The following is a 24,482-nucleotide window of genomic DNA, read 5'->3' as shown; positions in this document are numbered from 1 at the left end:
CCCTTTGGCTTTGACTCATCACAATTGTTGGGCAATCGTGGCTCAAGAGTTGGGCGTTCGTCTTGTAATCGGAAGGTTGCCGGTTCGAGCCCCGGCTCAGACAGTCTACTGGTGGTGGTCAGAGGGCCCAGTGGCTCCAGTGTCCGGCAGCCTCGCCTCTGTCAGTGCGCCCCAGGGCAGCTGTGGCTACAATGTAGCTTGCCATCAGCAGTGTGTGAATGGGTGGATGACTGAATGTGTAGAGCGCTTTGGGGTCCTTAGGGACTAGTAATACAGGCCATTTACCATTTTACAATCGGTCATCACACATTAATCTTACCGTAATTATTAAATCTTACACAGCAAGTGGCACAATCTTATAATATACCTTATAACAACATTGGTTACATACTTAACATGGTGATTCTCATATATAAAAACATTCAGTGTAGGTTCATGGTGTGTGTGTGTGTGTGTGTGAGTGAGAGAGAGAGACAGATTATATCACATGATATTTTATTGTGATGTGTTCAGGATCTCTGTTACAATGTTACTGTTTTGGTTGTGCTGCGTGAAAGGCGTTGAGTGTGCATTGGGGGAGGTTAGTTACTGGAGCTGGAGGGAGAGTTATTCAGGAGAACTCTCCCCTTATATCAACTGCCCTGTTACTGTACCACCTTAATAAACCATGTGCTTAAGACTTTACGTGAAAGTTAAAATATATATGTTCAGTGCATAGATATATAGTGTGTATAGTTATATGTAGCCGCTAAGACTGGTGAACCTAAATCTTCACCACCACGTCTGTATACATGCAAGCGAAAAGGGGAGCGAGCGGATCAGCGCTCAGGGCACAGAAACTAAGCTGGCTTCAAACACACCATTTATTTCCATAAAAAAAAAACAGCCAGAATCACAAATACAAGTTAAAATTCCCCATATACAATAAAAATAGTGTTTGCAACCCGCTAAAAACCCTGCCAGGACTCCACACCTGAACACGGCCTCCCTCGTCTCACCGTCAGATGCCCTGTTGTGAATTGCGGCCATCGCCACCCACTGTTGCTGTTCCTGCGTTGGGACTGGATCGCCGAACGACTCGCGGCACCCCACAGTCAGGCAGGCAGCAGTTCCTTCAACACACGTGCGGGCTTGCACGCGTTCCTTTTTTTTCCTGCTCACCTTTCGTGCGTTGCTCTCTTGTCTCTGCGCTCACTATCCCCTTTAACAGGTCAACCTGGCGGCTGATAGGCCACCTTGGGGAACGCCCCCACCTCACAGGTGCCTACAATTGTCTGTTTAGTCCACAGTGGATTAAAGGAATATGGTACAACCTTAACACACATAATATAAATGAGGATAAAACCATGCAATATAAATATCAATAAACAAACATGCAATATAAATATCACAATAAAATCATGCAAATAAAATCAACACTATGTACCAATACACAGATTGATAAAACATAAAAACATAAATTTCCACTGTATGACATATACATGTCATACAAACGTCCACCACAAGATGAGTATGGAGACCATGAATTATAAATAGAAGCAGACATGAAGATAGTGTTAAACCACCTGCTAGCCAATACGCCACATTGTATGCCATATCTTTTTATGAGGTATGAAGATTCATGTGCTTTTGTGCTGAAGGTTTTCTTCTGTTCTCAAACTGCTCTTCTCTAAGAGATCAGTCTGGGAGGAGTTCTTTTTTTCTCCAACTCTCTCCCCTCATGTATTGTGTATTTCATTGTTCTTCTCGTGCTGCCTCTTCTGAATTGTCTTCTCAATGTGATGTTTGTGCAATGTATGTATGGTCAGAAGGGGTCCAACTTCACTGGATGTAACATGTACGTGTAACATTGCGGTGACAAATTAAGGCTCATCATCTAGAGTGCTAAATTGTCAGAAATGTAAGGTAGCTCAGTAAATGAACTTGTGCTCATTGCTCTGTATTATTTAAACATTCAGACCCCCAAAGGTCTTTTTAGTCATCTGTTTGTTTTGTCTGTGGTTCAACAGGTTTCTGTCTTCCTGTCTTCCATTTCTTACAACACATTCACACTGTTACGCATACACAACCCAACTCTGCATGGCCACAGATGCAGTATTTGTTAGTCCCGCAGTGGGAGCTTAGATGAATATGTTCAAGCTATTTCTGTTTGGTTATGTGTTTTGCGCTTATGAGTGTAAGCTTACAGTACACTTTAGTGGCAGATTTTTAATGGTGGAGTATATTGAATTAATGTTTTCTTCCATACTAAATAGTGAATTATAGGTTTGTGTAAAAACTTTTTTTCATTTCTACAGAACAGGTGTGAGCAACAGAACCCTGGCTGATGGAGAACATAGTGCGCTTCTTAATCATCCTCTCCACTGGTAAGATCACCACACAGGAACCACACTTTGTGATAGTTTGTTCATACATGTGTGCTGTATTCATGCTGTGCTGTGTCATACATTATACGTTGTTGTATGCTGCTGTGTGTAGGAATATTCACTTAGAAACATAAAAAAATAGGAGCATTTACTAACTTTTCCTCTGTGTAACCGCTATTTAGTTTGTGAGCATCTCAAACTAAATAAATAATTTAGTTTGAGGTGTGAGAATTAGAGTTTCCACTTTCACCTATACTCTTTCACTTATATAAGAGCTATTAATTATTAGCTTAAAGCACAGTACACACCGGCTTCAGTGAACTTATTTACTGATGAATCACATCTGTGCTTGTAAACTCTGATCTGAAAGACTGTAATGTAAACTCCTGCAGTGCCATGTTAAAAGTCCATCCATCTATTCATCTTCTGCTTATCCAATTCAGACTCGGACCCACACAGTGTACTGTAGCTGTTTGTTTGTCTCTTTAATGTTATGGCACACACAATGCTTCCAGCTCAGCACCTTTGATTTCTCCATGGCCAGCTTTCCAGTTGGATCCACGCTCCACTGCAGGTCCCCAGCATCATTAAAGAACAAACAGTTCAGCAGAGTTCAGCAGTGTGATTCCTTCCACCTGGCCCAAAGCCTCCATGGCACTGCCCCTCCACTGCAGCAGAGCCAGAGATCACACCACTGCCACATAAGTTGAATTTTTTTTTTTAATACTGTGTGCTGTATTTTAACAGTTTCCAGTAACAATGACAATGACCTGGACTGGAACTTTTGCGGCACATGGCACCATGGCAACAACCCCCTGAGCCTGAACCTCAACATCTCTACTGGCTGTAAAGGAATCTCCATTTCAGCCAATGAGAGCTTTCTGTCCATCAACGGGCAGATCACAGCCCAGTGTAGGAGATCTGAAGTGATTACCTTCAAGCACCTTGGACTTGAGTCAGGGGAGGACATCAAGTTCTGTCTGGACTGGGAGCCACTGCTGGACCAGTTAATGCTGACAGTAAGTGATAACAATTTTTAAATTTAAGTGTGGGTTCTAAATGCTATTTTTTTTTGTTTCATCATTTGACACCCATTATTTTACTCAATAACATTAAAGTTCAGGAGAACTCAACTAAAAATGAGCGTGAGGTAGTTAAATGAAAGATGTGGAAAAAGCACATGTGTATAATAATATACCACCACCACATTCTAAAAGCCATATAACAAAATGTAAAATTTATATGATGTTCTGTACACTGCATACACTACACTAGCTAAATTCAAGATTATTATGATAATTTCTGTTTTTTGTTTTTGTTTTTCCTGTTGTGATGTTCAGGTAGGAGAGAAGAAGCTTATTCTGTGCTCACCTGCAAGCCTGCAGGATTCCTGCTGCACTGACCTGAGTGATGTCCAAAACACACAAGAAGCAGACTACGGCATCCTCAATACCGAGATTTATCATGATTTCATCACCGACAAAACACGGATGGCGTACAACTTTCAAGCACATTCCACCAACTACAGTAAGGAAGATTACACATATTGTGTCAGCATATTCTTGATAGAAAATCTGTGAATGAAATATATTTAGCAAAAAATAAAATTGATGTTCTGTACTGTTTTATTTGTTCCAATAACTCAGTTTGTCTGTAATGTTGTTCATATTTAGCTTTGCTGAACCAGCATTTCAGATTTCTGTTATCAAGTGCAGCATGTCAGAATCAGAACTTTCTCTTCTTTTCTGTTTTTGCAGCAGAATTATGTGAACAGGCGAAACGGGAATCCGGCCCCAACAAGTAATTTCCTCTCTTTTCCTCAAATGCACCAGTTTATTGCAGGGATATCATGGCAGGATGTTGTAGACTTGATCCTTCCTGAAGTACACAAACTTTGATTACAAACGAGGAGTGAAGACATTAGCTGTCTGATGTAATATTGCTCCATTCAAATGAAACATGACAAACTTATAATCATGGCTGTGCCTGATGTTTGTGTCCAGGTGTGCTGAGCCTCCATACGCTCACAAATCTGATGTGGAGATGAAGGAAGATTTCAAAGGCCACAGCGTCACATCACCTGTAAGACAAACACACAAAAGTTAAAGAGACTTGTCTTCAGATTAACCTTTTTTCTTTTTCAAACCAACCAGTGTGAGAAGGCTTTGATTTATTTTTAGAGAGTGGATGCTCTTTGTGATAGTGTGTCAGCTGTTGTATTGCAGTGTTACTGTTCTGAACTACCTCATCTTACAATCTCATTTAATTATAGCTACATTATAAAAACGATAAAATTGAACAAAATTTTATTTGTAATAAACTATACTGAAACAAAATGAAATTTATTAAATTTCAATTATTTTTCAAAAAAACATTTGCAGTTCATTGTAATTCATTTATGTCGCCCACTGTGGCACACAGATATATTTTTATAGGTTAAGAGGAACACAGAGGGCAGAAAACATGTCAGGTTTTGGATTTGTGTACACTCAGTAGTGTCAGTTATTATTTGGTGTAGTAATGAGTTTAAAAACTGGAGGAGTGAAGAATGAAGTTAGCCTTACCTTTGCTTTCTTTAGTGCTCAGGCTGTGATGAAATGCAACCTTTCCTCCTTAGACACACAAAAATGTCCCGCTCTGCAGAGTAATATCACCTCTTAAATCCAATTATTAGGTTTCTGTAGGTTTCACCTGAATCACACATCTGCAGAAGTGAGGTTTCACTTTCAGTCATACAACTGGGATGAAGATTCATATTTTTAGAGTTTGCACTGCTGACATTAGCAAAAAACCTTCTTTGCATCTGAGACTGTGTGCTTCCATTTTTAATCCAGACTTACTTTACAGCACATTTTTGAATAACCTAGAGTATTCATGCAAGTAGAGGGGAGAAGTGATGTAGTACAGAAAATAGGGTGGGAGGTTAGTCACATAAAAGTGACTGATGGCAGCATTCTACTGACGATTACAGGATGGTGTTGAAAGCTGACTTTTTTTTTCCTCTAAACGACCCTAAAATAGAGTCATTTAGTAACCCAACAATCTCAAAGCAGAGCCACAAGCAGAGCTGCAGAGTGAAGCAGGTTTTGCTTACATTGTAAAAACTCACAGTTCTTATATGTGCTGTCTTTTCCAGGCCATTGCTGGTAGACCTGTCAAGTCCAATATCACTGTCCACCTCCCTGCTGCCTTAAAACAAGCTGTGAAAAATGTTAACAATGTAGCCTGCACTTTCTTCAAGAACATCTCCCTGTTACAGGTAAGGCTGTTTGCCTTCAGTCGATACAGGCACATATGACAGGATTTCAGGTGACCTTATTTAGCTGTCAGCCTGCAATTTTTTCCAGTGTTCACATTTGCGATTCTATCTGGAATACTTTTGTTGCTTTGTGTGCAAATATTTATGCTGCATTGTGTAAGATGAAGGTCAAGTTGTGTGTGTTTGTTTCAGGAGGCTCACAAAACTGCCAAGCCTATCAATGATGTGGTGGAAATCACGGTGGAGAACGAGATCATCAGAAATCTGCCTGAACCCATTAGGATAGATTTTTACCATGAAGCCGTATCTGTAAGTTTGTGTGTTTCTGTGGCGTTTAGCCTGTATCAGTACGCTCCCCACCCACTTTATATTACTTAAAGCTACTTCCTTAAACTGACACTTACTGTACCAAATAGTAACTGCTGAATTGACTGCAATGTGCTGCAGTGCAAATATCAGTAAACACTCAGGGTGACAAATATGGCTTAGGTGCAGAAAACACCAGCCTGTTGACCTCAAAGGTGCAACAAGCACAGAAACCATGTGTAGCAAAAATAGACTGCGGTCTTAATGCGCATAGTTTCTGTGAAGTAGTCATGGTGACACATGAAACTCCCTGTTTTTATGTTAACTGTGATCTAAACATTCTTTAGCATTATGGCGATACACAGTAAGCCAGATTATGTATGCAGCAAATAGGAAACAACTTTAAAGGAACTAAAATGTAAATATGTCCAACAAATGCGATATATGCAACTTCTTATTGGGAGATGTCTGCAGCTCACATCTTTGTTCCCTCTTTATTTCAGGAAAGCTATTTAAGGACATGTGTTTCTTGGGACACTAGAAAAGGTTGGAATCCTTTAGTGGCCATGCATACAGAGGTTTGCAAAAGTATTCGGCCCCCTTGAACTTTTTCACATTTTGTCACATTACAGCCACAAACATGAATCAGTTGCATTGTATTGGTCTTTCACGTGGAATTCCAAAGTGGTGTACACATGAGAAGTGGAACGAAAATCATACATGATTCCAAACATTTTTTTTACAAATAAATAACTGCAGGGTGGGGTGTGCGTAATTATTCAGCCCCCTTTGGTCTGAGTGCAGTCAGTTGCCCATAGACATTGCCTGATGAGTGCTAATGACTACATACAGTGCACCTGTGTGTAATCTAATGTCAGTACAAATACAGCTGCTCTGTGACGGCCTCAGAGAATATTGGGAGCAACAACACCATGAAGTCCAAAGAACACCAGACAGGTCAGGGATAAAGTTATTGAGAAATTTAAAGCAGGCTTAGGCTACAAAAAGATTTCCCAAGCCTTGAACATCCCACGGAGCTCTGTTCAAGCCATCATTCAGAAATGGAAGGAGTATGGCACAACTGTAAACCTACCAAGACAAGGCCGTCCACCTAAACTCACAGGCCGAACAAGGAGAGCTGATCAGAAATGCAGCCAAGAGGCCCATGGTGACTCTGGACGAGCTGCAGAGATCTACAGCTCAGGTGGGGGAATCTGTCCATAGGACAACTATACTAGACCTCAGTGCATCGTTCGATACTGTTGACCATAATATCCTATTAGAGCGATTAGAACATGCTGTAGGTATTACAGGTACTGCACTGCAGTGGTTTGTATCATATCTATCTAATAGACTCCAATTTGTACATGTAAATGGAGAGTCCTCTTCACATACTAAGGTCAATTATGGTGTTCCACAGGGTTCAGTGCTAGGACCAATTCTGTTTACATTATACATGCTTGCCCTAGGCAATATTATTAGAAGACATAGCATACATTTTCACTGCTATGCAGATGACACCCAGCTCTATCTGTCCATGAAGCCAGATAACACACACCAATTAGTTAAACTGCAGGAATGTCTTAAAGACATAAAGACCTGGATGGCCGCCAACTTTCTGCTTAATTCAGATAAAACTGAGGTTATTGTACTCGGCCCTGAAAAGCTTAGAAATATGGTATCTAACCAGATTCTTACTCTGGATGGCATTACCTTGGCCTCCAGTAATGCTGCGAGGAACCTTGGAGTCATTTTTGACCAGGACATGTCCTTCAACGCACATTAAACAAATATGTAAGACTGCTTTCTTCCATTTGCGCAACATCTCTGAAGTTACAAATATCCTGTCTAAGAGTGACGCTGAAAAACTAGTTCATGCTTTTATTACTTCCAGGCTGGACTACTGCAATTCGTTATTATCAGGATGTGCAAAAAACTCCCTGAAAAGCCTTCAGCTAATCCAAAATGCTGCAGCAAGAGTCCTGACAGGGACTAGAAAGAGAGAGCATATTTCTCCTGTATTGGCTTCCCTTCATTGGCTTCCTGTTAAATCCAGAATTGAATTCAAAATCCTGCTCCTCACATACAAGGTGTTGTGTCCCCCACAAGCCATGTGGGGGACACAGCAAACATGTGGAAGAAGGTGCTCTGGTCAGATGAGACCAAAATGGAACTTTTTGGCCAAAATGCAAAACACTGTGTGGCGGAAAACTAACACTGCACATCACTCTGAACGCACCATCCACACTGTCAAATATGGTGGTGGCAGCATCATGCTCTGGGGGTGCTTCTCTTCAGCAGGGACAGGAAGCTGGTCAGAGTTGATGGGAAGATGGATGGAGCCAAATACAGGGCAATCTTGGAAGAAAACCTCTTGGAGTCTGCAAAAGACTTGAGACTGGGGCGGAGGTTCACCTTCCAGCAGGACAACAACCCTAAACATAAAGCCAGGGCAACAATGGAATGGTTTAAAACAAAACACATCCATGTGTTAGAATTGCCCAGTCAAAGTCCAGATCTAAATCCAATCAAGAATCTGTGGCAAGATCTGGAAACTGCTGTTCACAAACGCTGTCCATCTAATCTGACTGAGCTGGAGCTGTTTTGCAAAGAAGAATGGGCAAAGATTTCAGTCTCTAGATGTGCAAAGCTGGTAGAGACAGACCCTAAAAGACTAAATAAATCAGTCTTTGCAGCAAAAGGTGGTTCTATAAAGTGTTGACTCAGAAGGCTGAATTATTACACACACACACCCCACTTTTCAGTTATTTATTTGTAAAAAATGTTTGGAATCATGTATGATTTTCATTCCACTTCTCACGTGTACACCACTTTCTGTTGGTCTTTCATGTGGAATTCCAATGCAATTGATTCATGTTTGTGGCTATAATGTGACAAAATGTTGTCACATTACAAAAGTTCAAGGGGGGCCAATACTTTTGCAAGCCACTGTATTTGACATTATTAATTATTATCTATCTGTATTTCCCATTTTCTTTCCCATAATTCCCACCAATGAGCTTTAACTGATTTATATTTTCCTGCTGCAGATTCTCTGCAGGTGAACTGGTCAAATGATGGATGTGAGACACAACAGAAAGGGGAAAACCACACTGTGTGTCTGTGTAACCATACAGCTTACTTCACTGTCCTGGTGGTAAGACACAGTTTTTCATACAACAATAAAAACAGTAATGAGATGTTGCTTATAAGTACTAAGTCGTTTTAAAGATGTATAAAATAGATGTTCTCTAGCATATCGAGACTATCTCTCCACACCGTTACATATTCCATATGTACGGGGTACGACCCCCCCCCTTGGTCATGGCGTGTGGATATTTCTTTAAGACACTCCGGCACGCCCGGTGTGACCATGAGCTGGGTCCCCTCCAACACCTGCTGCTGATTCACTGCTGGCCCCTCCCACAGCATCCCTCCCATGGCTCCACCTCTGAGGCCTGGGCCAGTGGAGGTTGACTATCAAGCAGTGGAGGTTGACTATCAAGCAGTGGAGGTTGACTATCAAGCGGCAGATGTTGAAGAGGTTTCCATCCTCTCCTTCGGTGTTGCCCACCTCTCCCTGGTCTGCTCCCTGCTGGTCCCTAGGCACAGTGTTGGGCGAGATGGGTCCCTTCAGCTCTTGATTGGAGCATGCCAGTTGTGGCAACTTGCCCTTCCTGGGGTCCCGTCTAATAGAGCGGACCTCAAAGTTGATGCTATCACGCAGCCATAGCGCCTCCTATCTCAGGTGCTGCTGCTGCCTGATTGGTCTGGTTGCAGGCAGTTGAGTGCCCTGCCCCCCAGCATTTATGGTCCCCTTCCCGCAGTTGGTTGCTGCCATGGTGGGAGTAGTAGCCTTTAGCCCTGCCCCTGGTCCCTCTGGATACCCCTTCGGGCCCTCATGTGCAGGGCAGCATGCCCTACAAGGGCGTGAGGGTAACTGCTGCCCTGCTGGTGGCCATTTTGTCGCTCGCTTTATAGGGATGGAGCTTGACACAACAGCTGCAGGCAGGGTGGGGACATGGCGAGCCTCCCCCATCTGTGCCTCTAAGGAGAGCAGGCTAAAATGGGGATGATGGCTGCAGTGTTCCCTCCCATGGCTCCGCCTCTGTGAGGCCTGAGCCGGTGGAGGTTGATTATCGTGAGGTGGATGTTGAAGAAGCTTCCTTCCCATCTGGCTGCCACTGGAGTGTGTCCCGGACGGGTGAACCCATGTCTGGGTTGCCTGATTCCGGGGCCCTCCCACAGTGTTCCCTCCCATGGCCCCGCCTCTGTGAGGCCTGGGCTGGTGGAGGTTGATTGTCAGGAGGTTGATGCTTATGACGCTTGGCTCCAGTCAGACGACCAGAGTTGCCTCATGGGACTGCCTGTCTACCCTGCAGCCACCTCGCTGTGCTGAGGGGCCTATACAGGCGTGTGGAGACAGCCGTGTTCAGTTGAGGCGGGTAGGACCTCGGAGCTTAGGCTCAGCTGTACTCCAGCCACCCTCCTCCCTCCTGACATCTTTTGAGTTGGGCCTCGTGGCCAGGACTGCTGAAGGCTGTGTTCCCCTGGCATATTGCCCGCGCTTCACCAGTTTATGCGCCAGTTGGCTCGGCCACCAGTTGACAGTTCTCCGGCCTGCGGCGCTGGCTCTCTGTCTGGGAGATTGCCCAACTGTTGCGAGTCTACGTGGCCAGCAGGGCCCACTCAGTGAGCTGACACCCATGGTGAGTCACTTCCCTGGCTTCACTGTAGCTCCAGGCTGTCTTCCCCTGGCGTGTTGCCCGCAGTTGCCGACTTACGCGCCAGTTGGACCTCGCTGCAGCGAGTGAGCATTCTCCAGCCTATTTTAGACGGATTTTCTCTGGCATGTCAGCTGCTGCAACTCCTGGCTGTGTTCCCCTGGAGTATTCCCTGCATTTGCCGGTTTACACGCGAGCTGGACCTTGCTGTGTTTGATTCTTCAGCCGGCAAGTGAGTGTTCTCCAGCCTGCAGCGCTGTGCACGAGTGTCTTGTTTGAAGTTCACTCTTGCTGCTCCCCTGTCTGCACACAGTGCTAGCGACCGCTCAGCCCTGGGGCAGACCTTTGGGTTAAGTCCCCGCTTGGCCTTCAGTGGGCTAGACCGCACCTCCGTCTGTGGACAGCTGGGCGGCGCCGTGGCTGTGTGGATGGACCCTTCAGGTCGCATCCCTGCCTTGGCCCTTCATCTTTGCAGCTGTACTGCTGCTGCGGGCTGTGTTCCCCTGAGTGAGCTGACACTTGACCCTTGACTGTCCACCAGTGTCTCGTCAGGCCCACTCTTGCTGGCCCCCTGTCTACGGATGGCTCAGAGTGGCTGCTATGCCCTGGTGGCGAACCTTGGGTCGCTCCTCACTTGGGCCCTCAATGGCCTGAGCCACCAGCCCCTCCCCTGTCGTGGATGATGCAGGTTGGCTGCTCAGCTCCTGGGACAGGCCCTGGGCCTCGTCCTACCTCGGCCATCCACTGAGTGGCTGAGATGCTGCGAAAGGCTCTTTTCCCCTGGCACTGTGTCACTGCCTAGTGCCAGGCGGGGATCTGTTGTGACTTGGCAACTCCAGCCGGTGGCTACGACTTCCCGACTGGAGCGTCATCGCGGATTTCGGTCACGGCGATAGCCAGCTGCTGTGCACGAGTGGCTTGGTAGGTTGTGTTCCCCAGGCGTATTGCCCGTGTTTGCTGGCTTTCATGCCAGTCTGACCTCGCTGGGGCGAGTGACAGTTCTCCAGCCTAGTGTAACTTCAGCCAGTGAGTGAGAGCTCCCTAGCCTGCTATGCTGGTTCCCTGTCTGGTGCTTTGCCTGTGTGTCACGGGCTTACATGGCCAGCACGGGGACACCCAGTGAGCTGGGACTTTGTGTCTGACCTCGAGTGTCTCGTTTGCGAGTTCACTCTTGAAGCTGTAGTGACAGTGCTGGGGCAGCTACTTGGCAGCTCGGTGTGCTGCGCTCCCTGGCGGTCTGCTTTGCGGTTCCCGGGCTGACCTTAATCGGCCAATCACTTGCGGTCCTGCATGACTGATTCAGGCCAGTCTGGGGTCTGCAGACTGCTGCCTCCACCCCTTGGCTCAGGCTATGCGTCTGCGAAGCCCTGACCAGGGTGGTGTGCCTGTTGGTGCGTGGTCACTGACTCCCAGCACTTTCACTCTCAGCGGTTCAGTTGCACTGTCTCCTCGCGGGGTGTCTTACAGAGTTACCCTGTACATATGGAATATGTAACGGTGTGGAGAGAGTCTCTGACTAAGAGAACCAAGGTTACACCGTAGCCTTACGGGGGGGGGGGGGTTGTGTTGCTTTTTTTTTTTTTTTTTTTGTGTATGAAGACCTTTTTCTGCTCATTGCACTGTCCACTTGTAGGACCTGAAGCCTCGATCAGTGTGCCAGCCCCTGGAACTCACTGCTATTCGATATGTAGGCTGTGCTGTATCTATGATCAGCAGTTTTGCTCTTATAATTTATCTTGGCAGAAAAAAGGTATGTGTGCATACAGTCTATGGAAACAGTTTTTAGATTTTTTTTTTATTTTTATTTTTTTTAATTTACACTTAGGTAATCTGTTTATCTTTTCAGTACTCCCATGCAAATATCTAGCAATGACTATTCCATTAGACACATGCCAGTATCTTCAAACACAAGGAGTTTGCATTGTATTTTGTATTCTTATACTATAACTGCATTTCTTGCATTATATAGTTCTGCTTCTAGATGTTATATTTCAACACTGTCATCCAATTAAATACACAGTACATACAATACATAGATTTGAGGATTTCAGTTTTTTGTACTTTCTCTTAAACTGGCTGCTGTAACAAGGTATTTTCTTAAGTTTTGGAATAAATAGTGTTTTTGTCTTATCTTATTTGAAGAACATTTGGGGTATTTAAGTATAGTATACATATTAATATTAATATAGGATTACTGAATTATTGTAAGTGCAAGCAACAATAGAACAAGTTCATACAAAAACTTGGTGGCATTACTGTGATCTTGTGGTTAACTTGCTGAAAATAGAGATGCAGCTCATGTACCAAAATATGTGAGCCGTATCACCCTTGATGTTAATAACAGAATCGTATTACTGTTTTCTCACCACATTCTTGTCATTTAAAAACTGGAAATGTTTCTTTGTTTTGTTATGTTTTTTTTTTTAACAATTTCTGGACATGTGAACCAAATTTATTTTCAGATTAAAATACCTTTGCATGGTCTGGCTATGTTTGCACAACTGATTGTCGAGGTGTCTTAACCTCACACTATAAAGTGCTTTGAGATGACCGTTGTTGTGTTTTACTGCTATATAAATAAAATGTATTTGATCTCAAGTACAGCTGCAATCTGCAAAAAGTGAAAGAAAAGTGCTTTTTTTGTTTTGTTTTTTTTTGTTTCATCTCATCATAGATTATGCTGCCATTTGTCATTTTGGCTGTTTTTTGTTAAAATCTTTCAGGTTTGGTAAGCAAGAAGTGCTGTTTGTTGACATCATGCAGCACCCTTCACCCTACCTGAGGAACAGGTACCTGGCCACAGGAAAGACTTCAGCTTCAAATCATAATCCAACTACTCCCACAGTTAACTATGAAGAAAACTTCATGGTTAACTGTGTATTATGCAGCATTTTAGAGGCAAACAGTTTATTTATATGTACAGCAGTATGACTCTTTCTTTATCTCATACCAACTGTTGCACCTGTGTTTCAGTTTGGATCTCATATCCAGTAGATGTTCTTGTACACTGTGTCATCTTTATAAAGTCTCACAATCCAGCTTGTCACTTCAGCGTTTTCAGCATACCAAATCTAAGTGATCTGCAATTTTATACAAGCTGGAACAGCTGAGGTAGGTTTTGTTGCACACAGGTGAAACAGCTGTGGTCAAAGGTTTTGGTTTAAGTGTCACTAATGCCAAAAAATGTATTTATTTGCCATTAAAAGTCTTGAATGAATAAATGAATGAATTGCTCATGACTGCTTTTCACTGTGTCACAGAAACATGTATTAAAAAATAAATAAACTTGAATAAAAATGTAAGCAGCAAAGTGTATGAAACAAGGCCATGAGCGAAGCTGGTTTGGACCACGTAGTTGTTTGCCAACAATATACCCACCAATACAACATCACTGTAGTTCTCACCAAAGGGAGGAAAGCAGCAGTAAGATGAGCTCAGTAGTAGAACAGAATCAATACAATACCCATAGTTCATTAGATCAGAATTGTACAGCTCATGCAGCACCACCTGAGGCAAATGTTCCAATAGCTCGACTACCATGGTGAACATGACATCAATGATGATGATGACAATGACAGTGGAGACAAATATAATTTAGATCAATTACCCCAGTTGCTAAGAAAGCTTTCTACTTCCCTTTCCAAAAATAACCTTTTACTCTGTATGTTGTGTAGCTGAGACTAGACGGAATATAAGCCAAGAAAGAAATCCCATCTTATGAATGCTACGTGTAGCAGACTACATGTAGCATGCATAACATTTTATGACAGTTCATAAATTCATGTAAAAGTATCCTGATAACACCTGGAAGCTTTGAAAATAAACATGACCATTTGTGCTTTTGTTCTGCGCCATAAATATAATGTTGTTGATTCAAAATAATGATTAATAACTATATATTATGATAACTTGTTCGAAAATTCCTGACAGTCATTTTGATTGCTTAGAAAAGTCTCCAAATGAACAGCCACTATACTGTAGTGCAATTATAAACATCTGGATTAGAAATCAAGTAAAAACAGATGGTTTAAAATACTAAAGAATGTATATCTAATGCTCATCCTGTAATTTTTGTCCTGCTTCACTCAATTTCTCATTTTTGCTTTTAGTTAGTTACATTTGCTAGTCGAAAACATGTGGTTTAATGTTAAAATGCAGTGAGTCAAAAATAGCTATGAGACTAAACAGGGCACAACAGGATTGGACTCCTGTGCAGCTGCTGGAGCTGATCAGGCCCACTGAAAATTTAACTAAAAATGCTAATCAATCTTAATGAAACTAACTTCAAGCTGCACAGAGCAGATGAAACAGCAGGACGTCTGCTGAACATTTAGTCTAATTTCAAAATGGAAGACCCTGAACAGACTGAATGCTTTGCTTATGAAATGTTCCCGGTGTTTTTCAAGCCAGGCAAAAGATGTCACATACACAGACACACCCTTTATATTCCTGGGATAAAACCAGTCTCAGGATCATAGCTCTGAGACAGGAACCGCTTTGACTAAACAGCAGTATTTGATGTACTCAGAATTAGACTGATCAATTGAGCTTCTTTTATCCATATCGCCCTGTAAAAAAAAACAAAGCAACCTCTATTATAAAACATCTACCTTGCCAAGTCACACATATTTCTACATATAATTCCACAATTCGCTACATCTTGCTTAAGATGATGGCCATTGCTGTGCAGCAAATCAATAACAGTGATCGCTCTGTGATGTTTACTCAGAATGTCCCAGGTTTATATCTGTAAGCCAGCTAGACTAGCTGTTTTTTCTGCAACTTTTCTCATTTGCAGTCAGGTTTTGACAGGACAGATCATTTAAAATAATAATTATGGAATTTTACAGACAATTTTCAAAAGCCATAAAGCAGCTACGTGCATACAACAACAGCTAGCAGACTGGACTAAAACTAAAGCTCCAAATCTGACCAAGGCACAAATCTGAAACTAAAAGGTTCTCTTTTGAGATGAAATGAAGATTCTGAGATACAAGATGTCTGGAGCATAGTTTACTTTAGGAGACAGGATGTGCAGAAGTTCCACAACTGGACTAAAGATGTGGAATGAACAAAGTGTCTGTGTGGACATGATTAAGAACAAAAAGAAATAGTGCATATTAGTTATGTGTTTCAAAAATAACAACAGTGGGTTTAAAAAAAAAAAAAAAAAAAGGCTTACAGCATCTCATACTGTGAAACAGGGTGAATTACACTAAACCCACCTCAGCTGGTCAGCTTGAAACACTCAAGAGTCACTGAATTCAACACATGGAAAACATGTTATGTTGGTTGAAAAAAAAAAAACAGCAAGAAACTGCAAGCAATGAGGCCAAGAGTAAATAAAGGCAATGACATTACAGGGATGAGTCACTGTCCTCAAATAGCAGCAGTAGTATTTTCTCCCCTTCTTCATTAGAAAATAAATAAGACCAATAGTTTAGATCAATGTTAAACACACTCACACCTTTTAGTTAGAACCCAGGAGAGAATATTAACCTGCATTATGCTCTGGTCCCTGCAGTCATGTTCATAGCACCAGTGAAGTCTCAAAGGCATATACTGTTTAAAAGGCATATAGTATATAAAATTACCTGCTAAACTTAATAAGGATTAATAATAAATAAACTGCATAACCACCTCTCTACTGCACCTTGAAATGTTTTCCCAGAACAAAAATCTTTGTTTGTTTTATACAGCTGAAGGCCACATCTGTTGGCTGTGAGGATGCACAAACTCCTGGGTTTTAAAGTGTAACAGTCTATTGACTTTTGTCCATCTCAGTCAGCACACAGAAGCAGGTGTACTGGGTGAAGTCAGTCAGAGAACCTGCAGAAAACAGACAACACCATGTTGGTTAGTTGACTCAGGTGAAGTTAAGTGAAAATGACAAATCCTTCTTGCTTCCCATGTAGTGCACTCACGCAGCAGCTTAGTGATGACAGGTGGTCGTTTGGACTCTGGCAGGTAGACACCCAGGAAGTAGACTGGAACACCAGACAGGGCAATGGCAATGCCGATCAGGGAGTTGATGGTGTCGCTGTAGAGAGGAACTGCCACCAGGAAAATGGTACAGAGGCAGAACACCACCGGGTATAATAATGAGAGCTGCAGAGAGAGTCACGAGTTCAAAAACAGATCCTCCTAAATAAAAACATAGTATGAAAATATTTGCTTCATCATTATTATTTTGGATTTTATATGAGTAAACCTACACTGTGACATTCTTCATACCTCAGCATAACATCCATCCAGTTACTGTAACTTTACTTATTAGTGAAACAGTCAGCCTAATGTTGGCAAAGCAGAAAAGTGTGTGTAGAAGCTGTTTTTTTTTTCTAAAGCATTAAATAAAACCAAATTAAATCTGTTTCATTACTTTTAATACTATAATTACATATAATTAAAATGAGTCACCCACATTCTAACATTACATGCATTATATTCAAACTGAACATGGAAAACCTGAGATACCTTAAGAGGTCTGGGTCTGTCTGGCTCCTTCATGCGGAGGTAGATCTGGCCAGCGATGGACAGCCCCATGAAGAACCAGTAGCTAAAGCTGTAGTAATTGATAAGCTGGAAGACGTCTTCCACTGTCAGGTAGATCAGTGACATGACACACTGGACAGCAGACGGGGAAAATGACACCAGAATCTGAGTTTGTGTCATAGTTTGAGCAAGTACAATAGAACAAGTGTGCCAAGGGCCCCTTATGGTTTACGGCCTATGATAGCAGTTTGTATTATATCCTTTTATTTCCCAACACAAGAAATGAAACTGACACCCTTGAGTTTCAATAATGCAATCAAGGAGTAGTAATCACAGGATTCCCAGTGAGCTGTTATTAAGTAGGAGTTTCTTCCACCACTATAATCTGCATTTCTATTTACATACATTGAAGATCAGAGCAGGAATCGGAGTGAATCTCTGTATATGGATCATGGACAGAGCATCTGGAAGGTGACCCTCACGAGATCCCACAAAGAACAACCTGGACACAAAGGATACCATTTCTGCCATTTAAAGATAAATCTACCCGTAAAAATAAATGGTTAAAAAAAAGAAATCACCACAGTATATTTATTGCACTTCTTAAATCATTGCATATTTGTTTGTTCTACCTGGATGCAGCTATAATAGATGCATTGAGGCCTCCATAGCAGGACAAAGCCACAGCAATGGGAATGGTCCAGCTCATTACACCAAGCGTGTGATCAGCAAACGTCTAAGCAGTAAACAGAAACTGGTTCAACAACTTAAACTCAAACACAAGCATAGTTTTCCATTTCATTAGCTACTTTTCAGTTTGTTTACTCACCACTGCAACTGCATCACTGGCCAGTATAGCACTGACATCCAGAACAGCATAATAGGCAACATTAGTGAGGATGTAAATAATGGTGACAATCGGCATAGAGATGGCAATCGCCATGGGCAGGTTCCTGGAAAAACGGGGTATTTGATCAGGCTGAGTATTTTTGTCACATCTTTTCTACTGAGGAAAATAATAATAATATTATTAAAAAAAAAAAAAAAACACTGAAAAGAAAATGTACTTTTCAGGACTTTTGATCTCCTCAGTTACAAAGTTGAGAGTGTCCCAGCCAGAGTAAGAGAACAGGGCAGAGTACAGCGCCAATGCAATGTCACCGGGGTCGGTAGATGATCCCTGAAAGGATGATTCGAAGTTGCCTGTGTAGCCTAAAATGGAAACATGACAATCAAAGCAACAGTCTGTGAAATCTCATTGCATTCAAATTAACAGTGATAAGATGCCACAGATACACAGCATTAGGTGTTCTGGCGAGAAGTATGTTGATGGTTCCCGAGATTTCAGTTTGGTTTGTAGCACCAAGCAGTTATAAAAGGATTCTGAGGACACATTCGTATGATAATTAGTAGCTGACTTGAGGTAGCCCCTGCTTTATCACTCACTTTATTCTAAATGAACCTGTAATTTTCAAAATTTTATACCATATTCATTACGACATTGAACTTGCGATTAAGACCATAAAGTCCTTAGGAAAATGTTTACTGAAGCAATATCCAGAGTCAATTTGTCATAAACTTTCATGCAAAGATCTCTGCTTTACTCCTAAGCAGAAGTGTTATTATTTCTGAAGGCACTGCTGACCTTCAGAAATAATAACAATCTAAAGCAATCCATTAATCAGGATTAATGCATATCAATATGATTATACAGACCTTATCATTAATTGACTTTTTCTTTGGAACTGGAAGGATTCTCGTTTCTGTTTATAGTTTGGGTTTGTTCACCAAACACATTACAGTAGACTTTGTGTGGATGAAGTTAATCAGTCTTTGTACTGATCAAAAGAAGGACTTGAGACTGGTGGCTGCCATCTGATGATTTAGATTTTTTTTTTAACTTGTTTTTTTAATAGTGTGCATTTGCAGGCGATGACCACCACAGAGAAGAGGAAGACATCTTGACTTTACTTGAAGACTCCATAAATAGTTGTTGGCCTGACCAGGTAAACTAGAGAACTATCCAATGAGTTCCAAGACTGCTTTTGCATTGGGTTTGCTTTAAAACCTGGAGGATACATTCATTTTTATGAAAGTTCTGTACTATTTCAAGAATGGGTTTACAGCTACACTGTTAACTTTCTTCAGCTGCACTGATAATTCAGGACTGAAGTCCTGATTTAAAAGTTCCTAACTGACAAATAGACATTCCATGAATTATGCGTCCAAAACAAAATTAATTTTCCTGACACCTAGAAAACCTCCAACAAGCACTAAAGCCAAGGGATCATCTGTCTGTGGATGTTATTTAATCATAATTTCCAAACTACATGAAAAGGTGAGTACTGTCATCACCACTCACCTTGGCATAGCTTGACGATGCCAGTGACTATAATGACGATCAGGGCTGCCACCTTAGCGTAGGTGAAAAAGTCCTGAACACGGGTGCCCCACTTTACATACGCAGAGTTGATGAATGTCAGCAGGCCTGGAAAGAGAGGAACACTTACTACTGCAGAAAAGGCTAGATAGATATGAGCAGACAGAAGTTGGATATAAACAGAACTAAAGTACTTACAAACACATGCTGCAGCAATGAGCCTGGATGCCGCATACGGTGGCTCACATGTTGGAAAGAGCGGCTGCACCAGGTAGTTTGCAAATGTGATGGCTATGACTGCCTGGCTCGTGGGCTCAATAATCAGCAGAGATGTCCACAAACGAATAAATGCAATAAAACCACCAAATGACTCCAGTATGTATGCATAAGAGGCTCCTGATTTGGTGATTGTGGTGCCCAGCTCAGCATAACAAAGGGCCCCAATTACTGAGAACAGACCTCCAATCGCCCAGATGACTAGTGAGAGTCCGTAAGAGGCACTGTAAATGAGGACACCCTTCGGGGACACGAAGATCCCAGAGCCTATCATGTTTCCTACGATCAGACTGACTCCATTAAGCAATGAGATCTCTTTTTTAAGCTGCATGCTCACTTTGGGTGTTTCCAAAAAGGTAGAAGAGTCACCAGAATTGCCATTCATCTTCTTGGACTCTTCACGGTTGGCCATGGTGCCGCTGCAACAGGGCAAAACCAGCAAGAACTGAAGACCGGCTGTGTGTGCTACAGTCCCTTGTCAATTTCTGAGAACCTCTGAAACAACCTGTCCAACAGAACCAGAAGAAGAAAATTCTTATTGGTAAAGTAGAGAGTAAATAAGATAAGATAAGATAACCTTTATTAGTCCCACACGTGGGAAATTTGTTTTGTCACAGCAGGAAGTGGACAGTGCAAAAGTTATGACGCAAAAATTAGAATACAATAAGAATAAATACAGTACACAGCTGTACAGAATAGAATAAAATAATATACTATATACAGTAGAATAAAATAGAATAAAAATATACAATAAGATAAAAATAGAATACGAATGCTATATACAACTGAGTAAAAATACAACGATGCCAGAAAAGATTATTGCACTTAGTATTATTGCATATGTATGGATGTGTGTGCTTGATCAGTTAAAGTCTTTATTATGGAGTCTGACAGCAGTGGGGAGGAAAGACCTGCGAAATCTCTCCGTCCCACACCGTGGGTGCCGCAGTCTCCCACTGAAGGAGCTGCTCAGTGCTGTCACAGTCTGCTGCATGGGGTGGGAGACGTTGTCCAACAGGGATGACAGCTTAGCCGCCATTCTCCTGTCACTCACCACCTCCACTGGGTCCAGAGGGCATCCTAGAACAGAGCTGGCCCTTCGGATCACCCTGTTCAGTCTCTTCCTGTCCCCAGCAGAGATGCTGCCGCCCCAGCAGACCACACCATAAAAGATAGCAGAAGCCACAACAGAGTCATAGAATTTCTTCAGGAGTGGGCCCTCCACTCCAAACGACCTGAGTCTCCGCAGCAGGTACAGCCTGCTCTGCCCTTTCCTGTAGAGGGCGTCTGAGTTATGAGTCCAGTCCAGTCTGTTGTTCAGATGAACACCAAGGTACCTGTAGCTGTCCACAGCCTCAATGTCCATACCCAAAATAAATTCTCAGCAGTCAGAGAAATGTCCAGTGATTGATTTTCAGGGTATCACTTATTGCCAGAGATAGTCAAGTGGAGAAACATAATTTATAAGGCTATGACATGGACCTTTTTCATTGTGCATGGAGGATGCTGTAGGTTGTTCAGCCTTTAACTTCTGTTAAAAGGGAAATAATTATTTAAAAATAAAAACCAAATTAGAAATTATAAGGCTGCAAAAGTAGTCTGAATATGGGAGAAGCAGTTTAGAATATCAGTGGCTTTCTGTATTGTCAGTGTGGAATGTGCAATTTACAGCTCAATTACATGACCACAACTTGATATGATGAGCTGCTTATTAACTCTTATTATATTCTGCATTAATCATCATTAATGGGCAGCTGCTTGTGCCTGTGTGCATGCGAGGTACATGCTTCACTTCAATCATTAGGCATCTGTTCCTCACGCACAACCTGGCCAGCACACCACCTGTTTACCTCATGATAATTTAACAATCAATGAGTCAAACAAGGTCACAGCTGTTGACTCATCACTCAACAACAGAGGAGATAGAGCTGCCTTCATGGCTGCGTTAAGCTGCCTGTGCCTCATTAAAGCAAAGGGTGACGGTGGTGTGAATCTCCATATGTGCGAAATGCAACAGGTATCATGCAACTCTGCTAACGATCCTGAAGATTACACAACACAAGAAGGATTCAGCATTCAAAGAGAGTTAAAACTAAACAGGCATCCCTTGGAGATCTTTTCATGCAATGGTGATATTCTGGATTTCAACTGACTTTCTCCCTGTGGTTTCAAAAGAAGGCTAAAATATAAAAATAACAACAAAGTACACTGCGTAGTAGGTCAACTGTCCAATGTTAAGAAACACTTGACTACTGTATATACAGAAGATTTTTCCAAGCACAATATATCCAACTGTTAGATTGTTTGACTGAACTGAATCCATATCCATGTTATTTTTATCCATTAGATAATCAGTACTGTACATCAAGCTTCAGTAACTGCAACCCCAAAGCTGGTTTAAAATCGGTAGCATTCAAATCAAATCACATCTAATTTATTTCTATAGCACATTTAAAAGCAACAGAGTTGACCAAAGGGCTTCACAATTAGTTAAAAACATGAGAAAACAATAAAAAAACAAAAAAAACAAATACAGATGAATTATGTAAGGCAAAGACAATGTATAACATAAAAACAAAATAAACATATTGTTTTGTTTTCCACATTGGAAACGGTGGCTAAAAAATAAGGTTGGTAACAAAAATGTTTATTGTTCAGGAAAATCGCTGCATTTCAGAGGAAAATTGTGTTCATGAACCAAGTAGTTGCATCCTCATTCACTTCATATTCTTTTGATTAACAGACCCAAAAAACCATAACCAATAGTTAGCCGAATCCTGCTTTTGAAGATCTGTTTTGTAAAAGAATCAAGAAATATTCCCATGAGAACTATTTCAAAATTGCTTCCAAGCTTTCTTATATTTTGCCTTACAGTTGTACATTGCGCAACAAAGACGTGATGGCAAGGAGGGTAGTTTTTATAGAAGAAAAATGATCAGGAATTAGTAGGTGAAATGAATCATACTGAAATCTATCTGTACACATCATGTATTCTACTGGTCTCAACAAGTATGTAAGCATGCCAGCATGTTCTGCAATTACAACAAAAAAAGGTTTTATCTGTCCTTGCATTCCATTCAAGATGTGTGTTCAGCAGTGCAGGAGGAGCTACAGGCAGGTAAACACGATAACAGACAGTCCCTAGTAACAAAAGCAAGCAGGGCTTTTAGGGTTTGTTTGTTTTTTTGTTTGCTGTAGTCACAATATGTCTATTGTTTTATATAATTATTAGAGTGGACCACCGTAACAATCTTTAATTTTGGTTTTTTGGTTTCTAAAACGCGGTACTGTTGTGCTGAGCAAAAGCAGCACGTTCAATGACACGTTATTCCCTCCTTTGTGAAATACATTTGTTGGAAATCTAATAAATAATGATGTGAATTTTTTTTCTTCTTAAATTAAATCTGTAAAATGTTGTTTTTAAGGCTAGAGAATTAACCTATATACAGATATGATCTAATAGCTCTCTTGCCAGTCCCCTGCCTACCTCAAAGTCAAAATAAAACATCTGTCAACGCAAAACAGCAGCAGCCGGTGTTTTCTTCCTAAAACAATAACCTTACTTCCGCTTAAGACTTTCAAAATAAAGTTACAACCATCTAGTGCATCTCTGGTAGAAAAGGGCTTTCTCTATTTTCTCGCACATTCTCTCTTTATTTTTCAAGGCAACCTTGCTACATTTTGTTGTCAATTTTATCAGTCAAATCCACGTTCATCAGGTTTTTCGTTACTAAGCATTTACCTCAATTCAAAAACGAAAATGCGTGCGCGGTGAATAATGATATATAGTTTCTTTGAGAAAAACCATGAAGTTGCTTTTTTCTTTGTTTTGTTTTTCCCTAACAGCAGAAATTCCCCATCTTTTATCAAGCGACACAGCTTTAATTTCTCACGAATTTAATTGGCTAATTGTAATTTTGGCTTTCATTTTGAATGCGGAGCTTCTTACCTCCTGTACCGTCTCGCCTCTTTGCGGCTAGCTTGTAGCAAACGGACTCCCCCTTTCTCCCGTTTCTCTGTCTAAATTCAGATAGTGCTAAAACTTCCGAACACGAACACATTTAACATAAACTATGCCCGCTAAGTGACGACGGGTTCAGAGCCGTGCTTCCCAGTGGTACCTGTGCTGGTTTTCCTCCTGTCTAATGATTTTGACAGCTGGCCAGCAGTGCGTCCTCATCACCCAGTAAACAACCGGCTGCTGCTCAGGAGGAGACGTCGTCACGTGATCTTGCAGTATTTTTGGCTCTTCGTATACAACTGCGCATACCCATGATCGACATATCATTGTTCCGATACCAAAGAGGGACTAATTGTGTTTACACTGAGGCAAAAAAGATGACAAAAAGTCATCACAGGATGCTACAAATAATAGTATCATCAAGTTGTTGCTGTCATGTTCCTAATCACTTCTCTCAGTTATATTGGCCCCTTGGCACTTGATGTGAGTGTGTAAAAAGCACATGTGTAATTAGAGCATTCCTGTTAGAAGCAGAGGGGTACTTGAACAGAATGTGCCAATATTCTGTTAGTGAGATGTCAGGTGATGAAACAAATGTATCCATGTCAGCACACCCGCAAAAATCCAGGACACATTCATAGCTGTAGACCTTTTGTGCAATGCATAAAAAACAAAGTAGTGTATTACAAAATAACTTTAAGTGATGGGTCTTGTTTCC

At 41.7% G+C, this 24,482-nt stretch overlaps 2 protein-coding genes across 4 annotated transcripts; one reads left to right on the top strand and one right to left on the bottom strand.

The window, feature by feature from the left end:
- The first annotated feature begins 1,077 nt into the window (after positions 1-1,077).
- LOC145428366 (adhesion G-protein coupled receptor G1-like) lies at positions 1,078-13,868 on the top strand. Of its 2 annotated transcripts, XM_080300479.1 has the most exons (12): positions 1,078-2,176; positions 2,298-2,366; positions 3,114-3,385; positions 3,707-3,893; positions 4,124-4,166; positions 4,370-4,448; positions 5,503-5,625; positions 5,818-5,934; positions 6,435-6,477; positions 8,982-9,088; positions 12,289-12,405; positions 13,379-13,868. In XM_080300479.1, the coding sequence occupies exons 2-12, from the start codon at positions 2,327-2,329 to the stop codon at positions 13,385-13,387; spliced, it is 1,137 nt and encodes a 378-aa protein (XP_080156605.1). In that variant the 5' UTR covers positions 1,078-2,176; positions 2,298-2,326; the 3' UTR covers positions 13,388-13,868. The 2 variants fall into 2 exon arrangements, with proteins under 2 accessions (XP_080156605.1, XP_080156603.1); XM_080300477.1 differs by having other exon boundaries at positions 12,289-13,868.
- A 1,785-nt stretch (positions 13,869-15,653) lies between these two features.
- slc7a6 (solute carrier family 7 member 6) lies at positions 15,654-24,059 on the bottom strand. Of its 2 annotated transcripts, none has more exons than XM_026175639.2 (10): positions 23,925-24,059; positions 19,726-20,308; positions 19,510-19,635; positions 18,215-18,359; positions 17,977-18,100; positions 17,780-17,883; positions 17,553-17,649; positions 17,130-17,279; positions 16,580-16,763; positions 15,654-16,484 (listed from the first exon to the last, which is right to left on the bottom strand). In XM_026175639.2, the coding sequence occupies exons 2-10, from the start codon at positions 20,213-20,215 to the stop codon at positions 16,417-16,419; spliced, it is 1,488 nt and encodes a 495-aa protein (XP_026031424.1). In that variant the 5' UTR covers positions 20,216-20,308; positions 23,925-24,059; the 3' UTR covers positions 15,654-16,416. The 2 variants fall into 2 exon arrangements, with proteins under 2 accessions (XP_026031424.1, XP_026031414.1); XM_026175629.2 differs by having other exon boundaries at positions 23,753-24,008.
- Positions 24,060-24,482: the final 423 nt, after the last annotated feature.

Source organism: Astatotilapia calliptera, chromosome 1 (genome assembly GCF_964374335.1).
Source record: "Astatotilapia calliptera chromosome 1, fAstCal68.1, whole genome shotgun sequence".
In the NCBI taxonomy this organism is placed as follows: Eukaryota; Metazoa; Chordata; class Actinopteri; order Cichliformes; family Cichlidae; genus Astatotilapia; species Astatotilapia calliptera.
This window is presented reverse-complemented; position numbering and strand designations above follow the sequence as displayed.

Excerpts from the sequence above, each read along its gene's own strand:
- LOC145428366 (XM_080300477.1), top strand. The coding sequence starts at position 2,327 with ATGGAGAACATAGTGCGCTTCTTAATCATCCTCTCCACTG. Across the intron at positions 3,894-4,123 it reads AGCACATTCCACCAACTACA|CAGAATTATGTGAACAGGCG; the intron begins GTAAGGAAGATT and ends CTGTTTTTGCAG. Across the intron at positions 6,478-8,981 it reads TTCTTGGGACACTAGAAAAG|ATTCTCTGCAGGTGAACTGG; the intron begins GTTGGAATCCTT and ends TTCCTGCTGCAG.
- slc7a6 (XM_026175639.2), bottom strand. The coding sequence starts at position 20,215 with ATGGCCAACCGTGAAGAGTCCAAGAAGATGAATGGCAATTCTGGTGAC. Across the intron at positions 19,636-19,725 it reads CATTGCTGCAGCATGTGTTT|GCCTGCTGACATTCATCAAC; the intron begins GTAAGTACTTTA and ends CTCTCTTTCCAG. Across the intron at positions 17,650-17,779 it reads TCTATTATAGCTGCATCCAG|GTTGTTCTTTGTGGGATCTC; the intron begins GTAGAACAAACA and ends CTTTGTGTCCAG.